This window comes from Euleptes europaea, chromosome 21 (assembly GCF_029931775.1).
Source record: "Euleptes europaea isolate rEulEur1 chromosome 21, rEulEur1.hap1, whole genome shotgun sequence".
Lineage (NCBI taxonomy): Eukaryota > Metazoa > Chordata > Lepidosauria > Squamata > Sphaerodactylidae > Euleptes > Euleptes europaea.
In genome coordinates, this window is record NC_079332.1 from 15,117,630 (window position 1) to 15,132,401 (window position 14,772).

The following is a 14,772-nucleotide window of genomic DNA, read 5'->3' on the forward strand; positions in this document are numbered from 1 at the left end:
CGAGCATAAAAACTCTCCCATGGCTAGGAATTGTAAGAAATCTCAAATATGAAGGGAGGGTGGTTGGTGGAGAAATTCCTAGAGCAGCAGTAGAGCACGCTCGTCTTGCCCAGCTCAATGTACTCACTCGGTCAAGGTCTGTCACTTTTGTATTAAATAACTTCATCGCTTCCTGAATGCCCGTGTTGTTAAGGTTTGCAAGGGAGAGACATAGAGTATTTTTATATTTTGAATTATTGTACTTTATGATGTGCGTATTTTACAATTTATACCGCCGAGGAAGGCCTATTTGCCAAAACGCCTTTGGTTTTAAGGGGTTTTTTGTGCGTGTGTGCTGTCAAGTCACCGCTGGGTGACCCCGCAGGGTTTTCAAAGCAAGAGATGTTGAGGTTTGCCATTGCTTGCCTCCACTCATGCCCCTGGTCTTCCTTGGAGGTCGCCCATCCAAATACTTGCCAGGGTCGAGGCTGAGAGTGTGTGGCTGGCCCAAGGTCACCCAGCAAGCTTCCATGGCAGAGCGGGGATTTGAACCTGGACTTCCCAGATCCTAACCCGACACTTTAAATGCTGGACCTCACTGGCTCACGTTAGCTTTATTGTTTTAAAACATGAATCTCTTGCATTGCTATTTTTAGCTCCCTTATTTGCTGCCGTTCTTTTTGAGGCGCTGGGCGCGTTTCCCTTAAAACGCAAACATGGCTCGTAAAATTTATTGGGCAAATTGCTCATTCTCAAACTGCACGCCTGTGCGGCCATGAAAATAATTTCAAAAAGGTTCCTGGAAGTCATAGAGGAAGGCTCTCGCCGCCTTCCGATGACCCAGTCAAGGAGGAATTCTACAGCGTCCCTCGATTGCGCCCAAGACAAGAGAGACACAGCAAAAATAGCCACCTCCAGAGGAGGCTTCCCAGCATTTCCCTGCATGAGTCACTGCTCCTTCTTCCAATCAGAACAATGACTAATCCAGAAATGCGATGGAAGGGCTCCATGGAGAGTAAGCAGTTTTGACTTGGGTAGTTTATGCATGGGAGTTTTCCCTGAGGTTCCTTGCTGGCTGGACCCAAACTTTCCTATTGGGAATCTATGTACAAGCAGTCTCCAAGCTCAAACCAAGTCCCCACCCCTTTAAATGCTGCTTTGTAATTGGCTTACTTGGTAGTGCTTACTGTGAGAGAAAAGCCCTCCCCTCCAAACCCAATTGCTGCATAAAAAAGTATTTTAAGAACAAAAAACGGAGAAACTAAGCTTGTGCGTCCCGCGCTTTGCCTTATGCACAAGGATTTTATCTGGGCTGAGCTCAGGAGAGAGGGAAGAATCGGATTAATAGAGGAACGGGAAGTCCTGGGATTTGTGAGGGCTGGCCGCGAGGTCCTCTCTAATGGAAGGAAAACTCATGCATAACTCCAAGGAACAACCGAGACAAGACTGGGGGCGAACGTGAGTGAAAGTACCCATGCATAAACAACCTTGGATGCTCGAGAAGTTAACCTTCAGAGAGCAAGCGTGCTTACAAATTAAATTTTCTTTTAAAAATGTACACATCAGACAACTGGAGCACGGGTGCTTGAATGCAGGGGGGGGGGTTCCCCCGCGGGAACCGATTGCCAGTGCTGACTTACCCCTCGCCATGACTGACAGGCAGCTGACCCTCCAATCTGGACACACAAGACAGGGCCTTTTCCAGCAGGTGCTCCCGGAAAACCTGGGTCACTTGAGCTAGGGGGTCGACTGGGGACAGGAAGAATGCATCAGACAATATTGCTAAAAAGGCCCACTCTCGTCCAACGAGGCCAGCAGTTCAAAAACCATGCCTTCCCTGTATTCTCCCCTTTGACACCCCCCTACATTATCTTCACAACAACCCTGTGAGGTCGGCGAGCTTGAGGACAAGTATCAAGCCAAAGGTTTCCCTCCCCACCCCCGTGGGGATTTGAAACCCTTCTCCAAATCTACTACCCCGCACTGGCCCACGTCTCCGTACCTGGATTGCTGGTGGAGCTGTAGATGCTCTCTCGCGGGGAGCTCTTCACAGCCCAGTCACCATCCACAAAGAAACGGTGGCCCACGGGGTGGCACAGCCACTGGAGGGCGGGGGGTACGGTCCCGTTGTGGGACAGCAACACCTGGCGGGCACTGCTGAGGAAGAATCGCTGCAGGCGAGAGGGGAAACGGCAGAGTCAGACACCAGGGATTATCCGGCGGTCACTACAACAGTATCCCGCGCCCAACTTGTCAAGAAGTCCACTAAAGTTATTTGCCCGTATGCCCCTTGATTTCTGTGCTGTTTGTATCTGATATGTTTGCTGATGGCAATGAACCTGGCAATCTTCTCTGCCTGGTCACCTGGAGGAGACCCTCGGCTCACCACAGGTGACCAGGCGAGGGGCTATTTACGAGCCTGCCCAGCGGTGAGCTCGCGAACCCCAACACTCTGTAGGAAAGCAGAGAGCTGACATGGAGACGGCTGAGGAGAGAGGACAGACCCCCCCACTGCGTCTTCGGCTCCTACAGATGGTCCCACGCTTTCTCCTTTCTTGCCCTTTATTCCAAGAACCCCCTCAAAGAACCTGTGCGGGATACCTCCTCTCGTTCTCCTTTCACGCTCCTCCTTTTTGCCATGACAATATATAGTACAGCTGGTGGAGATGGCGAAATTAACGGCTACATTAAATCAAAGAAATAATGAACAATTTATGGGAGAATGGGAGGCTTGGAGGAACTATTGTGAACAAGAATTACATTTTGGAAAAATGGAAGGTTGTTCTTTACTCTGATCCATAATGTGAGATTTTTATATACAATGAAAATTTAGAATAAGGTTAATACGAGGATCAGAACTTATTAACGTAAGATTATACTACTTTATTATGAGGTAGACGGAGGTGAAGGGGAAGTCAAATTATTTTTTTTTCTTTTATTTTTATTAAGTTTACTTATCATTAAGACAACAATTGATATCATTGTAACTATGACATTACATTTTAATTGTTGTTAAAATGTTGTTGAATCTATATTTTTAAAAAATCAATAAAGTTTATTAAAAAAAAAAAGGAAATATATAGTACAGCATATGGAGGGCAAGGTAACCACAACGCAGGGGTCCCCGACCTTTTTCAGCCTGCAGGAATTCTGACACAGCGCGGTGGGCACAGACACAAAACGACTGCCCAAAAATGGCTGCTGCAGGAGGCAGGGCCAGCCACAAAATAGCCGCAGTAACAGACCGATCAGCCCCAGGAGCCCACCGGCTGTACGCCACCACTATCTCCCCTTCCCTTACCGCCAGGAAGTGGCAGCAGCGATGGAGACTGGTCTTCACCCGCAGCGCAGCCGCCACGTAGACCTCAGCCAGCGTCGCCACGGACATGGCGCCCCCCGCGCACTCGGCCAGGTTGACGGCGCTCAGGGCCATGTTGATAGCTGACAGGTGGCCGGCCACGTGCTTCCCTGCGGGAGGCGAAGGAGAACAAGCCGTGTGACCGAGAGCGGGCCACAGATTGGAGCGAGGCTGCGGCTCGGCAGTAGATCATCTGCTTCGCCTGCGTAAAATCCTCATGTCAATCCCCGGCATCTCCTAATGATGTGAGGGCAGACTGCAGGTGCGAGGGAAAAGCACTCTGTATACGGTCAAAGGTGCTTTTATTTACCATATAATTCATGCCTATTTCCAGAAAGAAGAAGAGTTGGTTTTTATATGCCGACTTTCTCTACCACTTAAGGGAGGCTCAAACCAGCTTACAATCGCCTTCCTCTCCCCACAACAGACACCCTGTGAGGTAGGTGGGGCTGAGAGAGCTCTAAGGGAACAGTGACTAGCCCAAGGTCACCCAGCTGGCTTCATGTGGAGGAGCGGGGAAAGAAATCCAGTTCACCAGATTAGCCTCTGCAGCTCATGTGGAGGAGAGGGGAATCGAACCCGGTTCTCCAGATCAGAGTCCACCACTCCAAACCACCGCTCTTAACCACTACTCCACACTGGCTCCTGAGGGACATGGGAGAAAGTCGTGATAAGCATGAGGATTTAGAGGAAGAAGGATGAGGGTTATGGGTGTGAGGAAGAAGAGAGGGCTGGGACCAATCTCACCCCATTGTGCATGAACACACATGAAGCTGCCTTATACTGAATCAGAACATTGGTCCATCAAAGTCAGTATTGTCCACTCAGACCGGCAGCAGCTCTCCAGGGTCTCAGGCTGAGGTCTTTCACATCACCTACTACCTGGTCCCTTGAACAGGAGATGCTGGGGATTGAACTTGGGACCTTCTGCATGCCAAGCAGATGCTCTACCAATTGAGCCACAACCCCTCCCAACACGAAGCTGCCTTGTACCAAGTCAGACCCTTGGCCCATCGAAGTCAGTATAGTCTACTCAGACCGGCAGCGGATCTCCAGGGTCTCCAGCCAATAGAGATCAGTTTCCCTAGAGAAAATGGCCGCTTTGACAATTGGACTCTATGGCATTGAAGTCCCTCCCCAAACCCCACCCTCCTCAAGCTCCCGCAAAAAAACCTCCCACCGGTGGCGAAGAGGGACCTGGCAACCCTACCGGCCACGCTCCAGCCCAACCTGTCATGTGCAGCTGATGCAAGCGGTGGTAGACTAGCGCCGCGTCACAGGCGCTCTTGCGCACGTCGGCTTTGAGCTCGCGGTCGCGGAAGAAGCCGCCGGCTCGGCCTGCCAGCCAACGCCCCACCCAGAGCCGCTGGAGCACGTGCCGGATCAGGTTCCACAGTAGGCTGCAGGTCAGGTCCAGGTTGGAGGTGGGGAGTGGGCGGCCCAAGGCCTTGAGTGCTGTCCATAAATTCTGGGAGGCCTGGGCAAAATCCCCCTGCAGAGAAGACCGACAAGCACCATCAAAAGAACGAGAAACAAACAGTAGGGCTGTCAAAACAAAAAAAATTCGGTACAGTTCGGATTCGGCCGAATTTGACCCTTGTGGGGTCGGTACGGTCCGAAGTCCGAACTCCCCCGCTTCGGATCCCCGGTAATTCGGGGGGATCCGGAGTTCGGGGGAAAATTCGGCCGAAGCGCGCCTTCAGGGATTCCCTGAAGGCGCGCGGGGGCCCTTTAAACTGATCTGAGCCTCCCAGCTGGGAGGCGCAGATCAGTTTAAAGGGCAGCCTGCCCCCCTTCAGCGGGCTCCGCTGGAGAGGCGCGGGCTGTCATTTAAACTCATCTGAGCCTCCCGGGCGGGAGGCTCAGATGAGTTTAAATGACAGCCGCGCCTCTCCAGCGGAGCCCGCTGGAGAGGCGCGGCTGCCCTTTAAACTCATCTGCGCCAGGCGCAGATGAGTTTAAATGACAGCCTGCCCCCCTTCAGCGGGCTTCCCTGCAGGGAGGCGGGCTATCATTTAAACTCATCTGTGCCTCCCGGCCGGGAGGCACAGATGAGTTTAAATGACAGCCCGCCCCCCTTCAGCGGGCTTCCCTGAAGGGGGGCGGGCTGTCATTTAACCTTATGTGTGCCTCCCGGCCGGGAGGCACAGATGAGTTTAAAGGGCAGCCCGCCCCCCTTCAGCGGACCTTTCAGCGGGCTGCCCTGAAGGGGGGGGGGCGAATTGGCCGAATTTATTCGCGAACTCCCGAACTCGCTGAATTCGCCCCCCCCCCGTTCCCCGCCAGATTTGAGTTCGGATCCGTCCGAACTGAAAATCACCGAATCAGGGGAAATTCGGTTGATTTTCAGTTCGGACCGAACCGAATTGACAGCCCTAACAAACAGATCAGGAAGAGAGTTTGGAGGAGCAGAGAAAAGCCCAGCTGGACCAGAGCCTAGGTAGAAGGAGAGTCGGTTTTTATACTCAGCTTTTCTCTACCTTTTGAAGGAGTCTCAAAACGGCTTACGATCGCCTTCCCTTCCCCTCCCCACAACAAACACCCTGTGAGGTCGGTGGGGCTGAGAGAGCTCTAAGAGAACTGTGACTGGCCCAAGGTCACCCAGCTGGCTTCATGCGGAGGGGCGTGGATTCGAACCCGGTTCTCCAGATTAGAGTCCCCTGCTCATGTGGAGAGGGATTTAACCCAGTTCTCCAGATTAGAGTCCGCAGATCACATGGAGTAGCAGGAAATCGAACCCGGTTCTCCAGATTAGAGTCCGCCGCTCATGTGGAGCAGTGGGGAATCAAACTCGATTCACCAGATTAGAGTCCGCCGCGCATGCGGAGGAGCGGGGAATCGAATTGAACCTGGTTCTCCACCCTGCTGGGGTCTTTCCAGGTTGAGAAAACAGTGCTGAAGGAGAATCTTAAACCCCCTCCCCCCACATACCATGGTCCTAATCCAAATCTGCCCCCGCACCATTGGGAAGTGAGCCCAGAGCTCACAACACACTCCGATTTGTGCCGACCCAGATAGAAAGTAAAGAAAATGTTGTACGCCGTTCGTTTCAATGAGTTCGCACTGCGGCTTGGCCTGAACGAAATGCCCCCCAAACATAACCCACGATCCTTTGCAAGCGGTGCCCCCCAGGAGTGCTGACACGCATATGTGCACACAGGACGCTTGTGTGTGTTAAGTGCCGTCAAGTCGCTTCCGACTCATGGCGACCCTATGAATGAAAGTCCTCCAAAATGTCCTAACTTTGACAGCCTTGCTCAGATCTTGCAAATTGAAGGCTGTGGCTTCCTTTATTGTGTCCGTCCACCTCTTGTTGGGTCTTACCCCACTTACCCGTGCCAAATCCAGGTCTGCCTGCTTGCGGTGCCTCCAGAAAAGAACAGAGGACTCGGAATGCGGTCTCGTGACGGGCTCGCCGTAAATGAAGAGCCGGATGAAGGCGCCGAGAACCACTGTGGCGTTGATCAGCCAGAAGACCAAGGTGGGGAGAAGCCACTGGGACCACGCAACGGGAGCATCTGCGCACCAAGACACAAGCCATTCGCTACGAGTACGGTCGAGGGCACCACGGATCAGCGCCTTGTCAAAGTACCTCAAATGCTGTAACCCAGGGGTCATAGAATCATAGGGCGAAAACACATGGTCACTTTATCCTCCTTTAATCCCTGTTTCAGCCAGGATTCAGCCTGGATCGAACGCATGCGTTTCGCTTAATGTGCGTTCGACCCTGGCTAAAACAGGGATTAAAGGAGGATAAAGTGACCGTGCGTTTTCGCCCATAGAGTTGGAAGGGACCACCAGGGTCATCGAGTCCGACCCCCTGCACAATGCAGGAATTTCACAGTACCTCCACCACACACACCCAGTGACCCCTACTCCATGCCCAGAAGATGGCCAAGATGCCCTCCCTCTCATGAACCATCTAAGGCACTGGTTCCCAACCAGGGGTCCATGGACCCCCAGGGGTCCGCGAGAACTAAATTAAGGTCCGTGAAACAAAGTTATAAACCCATAATAAATTAATATTTTCAATTAAAAGTTCTCTATTATAAATATATATATATTCAAATATTATCTCTATTATAAATATATATATATTCAAATATTATTCTAAGTTTCATGTTTAACTAACAGTTATGATTAAAGTTTATTTTCAAATTCCCAGAATTTTTATTTTGAACCTTGGGGTCCCTGCACCGAACAAAAAAGTCCTAGTGGTCCCTGGTCAAAAAAAGGTTGGGAACCACTGATCTAAGGTCATAGAATCAGCATTGCTGACAGGTGGCCATCTAGTCTCTGCTTAAAAACCTCCAGGGAAGGGGAGCCCACCACCTCCTAAGGAAGCCTGTTCCACTGAGGAACCGCTCTAACTGTTAGAAAATTCTTCCTAATGTCTAGACGAAAACTCTTTTGATTTAATTTCAACCCGTTGGTTCTGGTCCGACCTTCTGGGGCGACAGAAAACAACTCGGCACCCTCCTCTATAGGACAGCCCTTCAAGATGGTTATCATATCCCATCTCAGTCTTCTCCTCTCCAGCCACAAAATGTTTGCCGCAGGTTACCTTCGGTCACATAGCGACGATCCTTGCGCTGTGGTGGCAGCTGCGGCCAAAGCACCGTTTTTAAAAAAATCCGCACAGCCAATCAAATATCCAATCACCAATCAGAAGACTTGCTGGACAAAAGCTTTACCTGGCCCCTCCCACTTCCTATAAACATTTGGCGGGTGCCAGAAAAGGTGTCGGCGGATGCCCACGAGCATCTCGTTGGGACCCCGGCTATAACTCGTATTCAGCATCCCAATTTATATAACATTTGAACCGCATAGGAGGTGTATCCATCATCTGGCGTTGCAGTGAAGGATCCATGCCCTTGACTACCCTGCTGCTCTCCAAACACCTCTTCCAGAATAATATACTTGCAGAATCAACGTGAACACTGGGGGGGATTGCTGCATTGCGTGATTTTTTTATACCCGTTTTGCACCACCCCTGTGCAGGATAGCTGACCCCCCACACATTGGTTTATCCTGTTCACACAGCACAGGATAGTCTTCCAAGACTTCATCGGGACATAACTAGGAGAAGGAAGTCAGCCAGGAAGTCCATCACAGCCATTTCCCTTCCGACCCTGGGGAAGCATTGTGTTGCGCGATAGGAAGAGGGCATTTCTCAATGCTCCCCTGGGTAAGAAACTCCCTGTACACACACACACACACACACAAACTCCCTCCCTGAGATACTACATTTGGACTGAACCACTAGTCCAGATTTCCTAGTGTGAAAGAGATCAGCAAATGAAGAAAATGTGTGTGTGTGGGGGGGGGGGGACATTTAAAATGCACTCCACACCCACCGTCTGAAAGTAGCCCCCGTGTGAACATCTCCCTCCAGTTCCTATCCGCCCCCAAACTAGGATTGCCAACCTCCAAGTACTAGCTGGAGATCTCCTGCTGTTACAACTAGGGTTGCCAACTGCCAACTCAGAGAATGTTAATAACAGCCAGCGTTGGTCCCTGAAGAAGGCGTTAATCGCTGAAACAGAAAGATCACCAGGCTTCTGTTGAGAACAACTGCACTACTGAATTGCTACTCTCAAGAAGCATATCTGTGGAAGAAAGGGAGGTTGGCACCCCCTTTCATGGACTTACCTATAATACTATTATTTGTTTGTAACAAGGCATAGTCCTCTCTTTGGTGTTACTTTTAAGGCAATAATTAACAACACATGTTTTTGCCTACATATTATCAGTGGTGGATATGTTATTAAATACCACTACTTTATAATCATTGTGTCTAGCTTGTGAAGTGCTGTTTCTAGTTTGCTGAACTGCCAGGTAGTAGCAGGAGATCCCCTGCTAATTCAACTGATCTCCAGCCGATAGAGATCAGATCACCTGGAGAAAAATGGCCACTTTGGCAATTGGACTCTATGGCATTGAAGTCCCGCCCCTCCCCAAACCCCGCCTTCCTCAGGCTCCGCCTCAAAAGCCTCCCACCAGTGGCGAAGAGGGACCTGGCAACCCTGCCCCAAACAGGAAGCAAAGCAACATCTGTGGGCCAAGAGCGAACAAGCTTGAGTCCATCAGGGACGACCCCAACTCATCAGGGACCCCCGCGTGGATCCTGCTCCGCAGCTCACCTCTCGGCTCGGGCTCGGCCTTCATGCTTCGCCCAGGGCCACTGGGACTGGCGATCTCCGAGGGGCCGGCGGAGCTGGACCCTCCCAGGATGGAAGACAGAGGGTTGAAAGAGAGGCAGAGGAAGACAAACGCACACAGGGCCATGCGGGACCGGTCCAGCATCCCCAGACTTCCAGGGGAGAGCGTCTGAGCCTCTAGCTTTACCTGCACATCGTTGGACGACAACAGACAGGTTTGAGAGACAATTCATAGAATTATAGAGTTGGAAGGGACCACCAGGGTCATCTAGTCCATGAACAATGCAGGAAAATTCACAACTCCCTCCCCCACCCCTAGTGATCCCTACTCCATGCCCAGAAGATGGCCAAGGTGCCCTCCCTCTCATCATCTGCTTAAGGTTACAGAATCAGCGTTGCTGACAGGTGGCCATCTAGCCTCTGCTTCAAAATTTCCAGGGAAGGAGAGCCCACCACCTCCCGAGGAAGCCTGTTCCACTTAGGAACCGTGCTAACTGTTAGAAAATTCTTCCTAATGTCTAGACGGAAACTCTTTTGATTTAATTTCAACCCGTTGGTTCTGGTCCGACCTTCTGGGGCAACGGAAAACAACTCGGCACCCTCCTCTGTATGACAGCCCTTCAAGTGCTTGAAGATGGTTATCAATTCCTCGCAGTTGGGGATGTTTCCCAAACAGGCTGGTCATCTCACAAGTAATACCCTCCTTCGCGTGCTAAATGGCGTAGCAGACATTTTGTACTTCTTCTCGCCTATCAGCAGACCTTGTTATCTTCCCCGAGGAATGCCCCAATCTTGAGCTGGGAAGGTCTGTCTGGTGCTCCTTATTTAACAACCATTACATTTTCTAGTTTTCGATGGGTCTTTCCAAGAGCCTGATTTAATGCCTTTCCGTTGGCAATGCTCCGCGGGAGATTTCAGCCTATACCTGGAAAGCCCAGATTATGCCCCTGTAATTTTAATTCGGTTGAGACAATTATACATATTTTATTATACTGTGAATTTTATTGGGAGGTTAGAAATAAGCTGGTTTTATCTGTGTGGACCAGACATTTTAGGAATGTTAGCCACTCAGATGATTTTGTTGTTAAATTTTTACTAGAAGATAAAGATGCTTTTATCTTTTATTCAGTGGCAAAGTTCTGTTATGTAGCCAGTAAGATACGGAGATCCTCAGTTGGGGTTCTAAAATTGTAATTTTGCACTGATATTTGCTGGTCAAATGACTGTAAATAAACTGAACTGAACGGAGATTTACCCCTTCTCTTCCTCCCTTCCCGTATTCCTACCTTGGCCTCTTCGCAGAACGGGCTGTCGGGCTCCGAGTCGCTTCCGCTCGCCCCGCTGAGCGAAAGGGAGCTGCTGTGCAAGGGGGAGCCGGCGTCTGACGGGGGCGGCGTCAGCGCGTCCATCATCTTCACCCCTTCTGCGGCGTCTTCCGCGTTCCTGCCACACGTGGCTACCAGGTCCTTCAGGGACTCTGCGGAAGCAGGAGAGGACAGCAAGGAGGTGACGTGGGATTCTCGCTCTGCACAGCTAGGATCTGCATTGCCGCAAATCCAGATGCAACGGACACAGATGCGAGGCCAATTTTACTTTTTACCCAGAATGCCTCATTCCTTGCAGGGCTCTACCACTTCTATTGACCGAATTCTTAACAGATTGCATGGGTAGAATCCAGAACACCACAAAGAATGGTGTCCGACTATCCAGTAAGGCAGGGGTGGGGAACCTTTTTTCTGCCAAGGAATATTTGGATATTTATAACATCATTTGCGGGCCTTACAAAATTATCAACTTAAAAATTAGCCGACCAAGCCCCAAGCAGGCAGCTGCCCCAGATAATGCCCCCCTGGCGTGGGCAAGCAGGCAGGCATCCAACCAGTGGTGCACTCTCCCACCTGGTGGCACAGGATGGTCTGTTGCACTAGCTGGGCATAGCTGTCCAGCCGCATGCTGGAGTTACTCCTGCTCTGCATGGTTGGGGCCAGATTCTACAGCCAGCTCCTGGATCACCAGTCTTAGATCCTTCTGAGCTAGAGATCTGCCAGGACCCACAAGGGCCAGACCAAATGATTTTGAGGGCCTTATACGGCCCCTGGGCCTGACGTTCCCCACCCCTGCAGTAAGGGCTCTGAGAGGTGTGCTGTTGCAAGGCAACCCTAGGACGTGAGCCTCCCATGATGCTACACACTCTGGTTCCAAAGCCATGTCTCTGAAGGAAAAACGGGCCCAGGGTGTGTGGAACTCACTGTTCTTCTGGGCGGCCGTTTTGAGGGCCATGTTCTCCGCTTTCAGCTTCTGGTTGGCCTGCTTCAGGAAGCGGATGTGGTCGATCGCCTTCCGCAAAATGGCCGACTTGTTCATCTGCCAAAGGACGAAAGGGGGAAAGGGGTCCAGTGACGACCCGGACGACTCTCCCTCGACCCCCTCGCCACCCCAAGAGCGCCTCCACAGGGCGAGATGTTCCGCCGCGCACCCAGAGGAAACCAACGGGAGCGGCGTGCCGGCGTTGGCCTACCTTGGCATCTGTGCCCATCACCAGGTCCTTCAGCTCGGTGATCTTATCGTTGATGGACGAGCGATAGCGTTTCTCGATGGCGTTATGCGCCGTGCGTTTCTCGCCTTTGTTCGGGTTGACCAGAGGCTTCCCGGCGGTCAGGCGGTTAATGGGCAGCTTGTCTGTGTCCATCATCAGCGGCACAGTTGCCAGGATGGTACTCCCGCTCACCAGCGTCTACAAGAAAGAAAAAACACTTTTGCCTTCCTGTTGTCTGCTACGCCACTGTACATATATTTTGATCTTTTTTTTTTGCAGCCACAAAGACTAGAATCTTAGTTTTCTAAAAAGTAATTCTTATCAACTGTGGAGGAGGGAAAGAAGGGGTGACTGAAGAGTGAAAGGGTAAGCCACTCAATATTGTGATAATATTGACAAGCAAGGATTTGCAAAAAACCAACAGAGCTTCAGACAGAAGGAAAATGAAAACCGAGATTATGTTGGTTTCTTAGCCAACGCCAACAGCCAGGTTTGCACTGACAACAGGCATATTCAACTGTCTTTAAATATTTTCTGGCAGGGTATGAGCTTTCGTGAGCCACAGCTCACTTCTTCAGATACCTGAAAGCTCATACCCTGCCAGAAAATATTTTTGTTAGTCTTTAAGGTGCTACTGGACTCTTGCTCTTTTCTACTACTGCAGACAGACTAACACAGCTACCCACTGTGAATTATCAACTGTCTTTGTAAGCAAACATTCCTTGAACAGAATGTCAGGATATCAATTTTCTAAATAGAAAGTAAAATGTAAAACGATTGCAAGTGATCTCTAGACTACCTTTCCTGGTGTATTTTTATCTTCTACCCAAGACAGCCAATGTGGTATAGCGGTTAAAGTGTCAAACTAGGATCTGAGAGAGCCAGTCGCTCTCTTTCACACTAGCCTACCTCACAGGGTTGTCGTTGTGCGGATAAAACGGAGGAGGGGAGAACGACGCAAGCTGCTTGTGGCCCCCACTGGGGAGAAAAGTGGAGTATAAATATCTAAATGGATGAGTACATTATTGCCAGAGAGAACTCTGGTGAGCTGAATCAGAAGATAATGAGGAAGGGGCAGAAAAGAGCAACCATCATGATCAGGGGACTGGAGCAACTGCCCTAAGAGGAGCGGTTGAAATTCTTAGGGCTCTTTACCTTGGAAAGAAGGCGGTTAAGGGGAGACACAATAGAAGTCTACAAAATTATGCATGGTTTGGAGAGAGTGGAGCGGGAGCTTTTCTCCCTCTCTCATAACACCAGAATGTGGGGTCATCTGCTGAAGCTGGAGGGTGAGAGATTCCAAACAGATAAAAGGAAGTCTTTCTTCACACAACGCAGAGTTGAACTGTGGAACTCCCTGCCCCAGGATGTGGTGATGGCTGCCACTTGGAAGGCTTGAAGAGTGGACATGTACATGGAGGAGAGGGCTATCCAAGGCTACTAGTCAAAATGAGTACTAGTCATGATGCATACCTCTTCTCTCCAGGATCAGAGGAGCATGCCTATGATATTAGGTGCCATGGAACTCAGACAGGAGAATGTTCCTTTAGTTGTCTTGTTTGTGGGCTTCCTAGAGGCCCCTGGTTGGCCACTGTGTGAACACACTGCTGGACTTGATGGTTCTGGGTCTGATCCAGCATGGCCTTATGGTCTTATGTTCTTAAGGGCTATGGTTGAATTAGTTAAAAGAAACTATGCTACATGGACTTATATGGTGAAGGAATCTTAGAGGGGACAGCACTCACCGGCATCTGCAGCGGCGTGGACTGCACTGCTGTTGTGGTAGCCAGAGTCGTGATTCCCGAAGTCTTGACCCCGGAGACATCCGCCTTGACCGCTGTCAGAAGCAGGGAGTCGGCTTTGATGAAGTGGGGCTGTAGAAAAACCTGCGGGGGGAGAGAGAAGGCGTTCAAGGATCCCCCCCTTCAGCTGACTGAGTCTCATCTGCGAGCAAGCATATCCTGCCTCGCAGCTCCCGCTCACCGGCAGTTGTTGGATCTGAGATGAGATGGCCTGGGGGGTGCTGGGCGCCAGAAACGGCTGAGCCATGATGCTATGGACTGGAGCCTGCAACGTCACCGGCAGGGGCTGATGGGATGTGACTGGTGGGCTTGACAGGGGTGGAGGAGGCCCTCCTGGCTGGGAAGCTGCAAGAGAAAAAATATTTGCCCATTCAGTATCCAAAAGAATATTCACCCAGTCAGTACGCGAGAGAATGAATATTCCCCTATTCGATACATGAAAGAATATTTGCCCACTCAATTCGCGAAAGAATATTCACCCATTTCAATATGTAAGAGAAAGAATATTCATCCATTCACTAAGCGAAAGAATATTCACCCATTCAATACGCGAAAGAATATTCACCCATTCAGTAAGCAAAAATATTCATTCATTCAATAAACAAAAGAATATTTGCCCATTCAATACGCAAGAGAAAGAATATTCCCCCATTCAGGACCCAAGAGAAAGAATATTCGCCCATTCAATATGCAAAAAAAGAAGAGTTGCAAACGTTCAACTTAGAAACAAGAACATCACTTTTGGAAATCAAAGTGAAGATAGGGGAGAACGCAGAAGAGATTAAAGGACTTAAAGCATCAAATCAGAAGCTTGTAGATAAGGTCCAAGAACACGTAAACTGGAAAGCTAATATTGTCGAAGGCTTTCACGGTCAGAGTTCATTGGTTCTTGTAGGTTATCCGGGGTGTGTGACCGTGGTCTTGGTATTTTCTTTC

At 50.3% G+C, this 14,772-nt stretch overlaps 1 protein-coding gene across 1 annotated transcript in view; it reads right to left on the minus strand.

Moving 5' to 3' along the window:
* SREBF1 (sterol regulatory element binding transcription factor 1) overlaps window positions 1-14,772 on the minus strand; it is a 38,291-nt gene that overhangs the window by 7,720 nt on the left and 15,799 nt on the right. Inside the window, exons 3-13 of the mRNA XM_056866477.1 lie at window positions 14,018-14,181; window positions 13,780-13,920; window positions 12,017-12,232; window positions 11,748-11,862; window positions 10,785-10,975; window positions 9,481-9,685; window positions 6,671-6,855; window positions 4,568-4,829; window positions 3,281-3,447; window positions 1,982-2,150; window positions 1,620-1,728 (exon numbers count right to left, since the gene is read on the minus strand). Of these exons, the coding sequence (XP_056722455.1) occupies window positions 1,620-1,728; window positions 1,982-2,150; window positions 3,281-3,447; window positions 4,568-4,829; window positions 6,671-6,855; window positions 9,481-9,685; window positions 10,785-10,975; window positions 11,748-11,862; window positions 12,017-12,232; window positions 13,780-13,920; window positions 14,018-14,181 (1,924 nt within the window). The remainder of the gene's footprint in view (window positions 1-1,619; window positions 1,729-1,981; window positions 2,151-3,280; window positions 3,448-4,567; window positions 4,830-6,670; window positions 6,856-9,480; window positions 9,686-10,784; window positions 10,976-11,747; window positions 11,863-12,016; window positions 12,233-13,779; window positions 13,921-14,017; window positions 14,182-14,772) is intronic.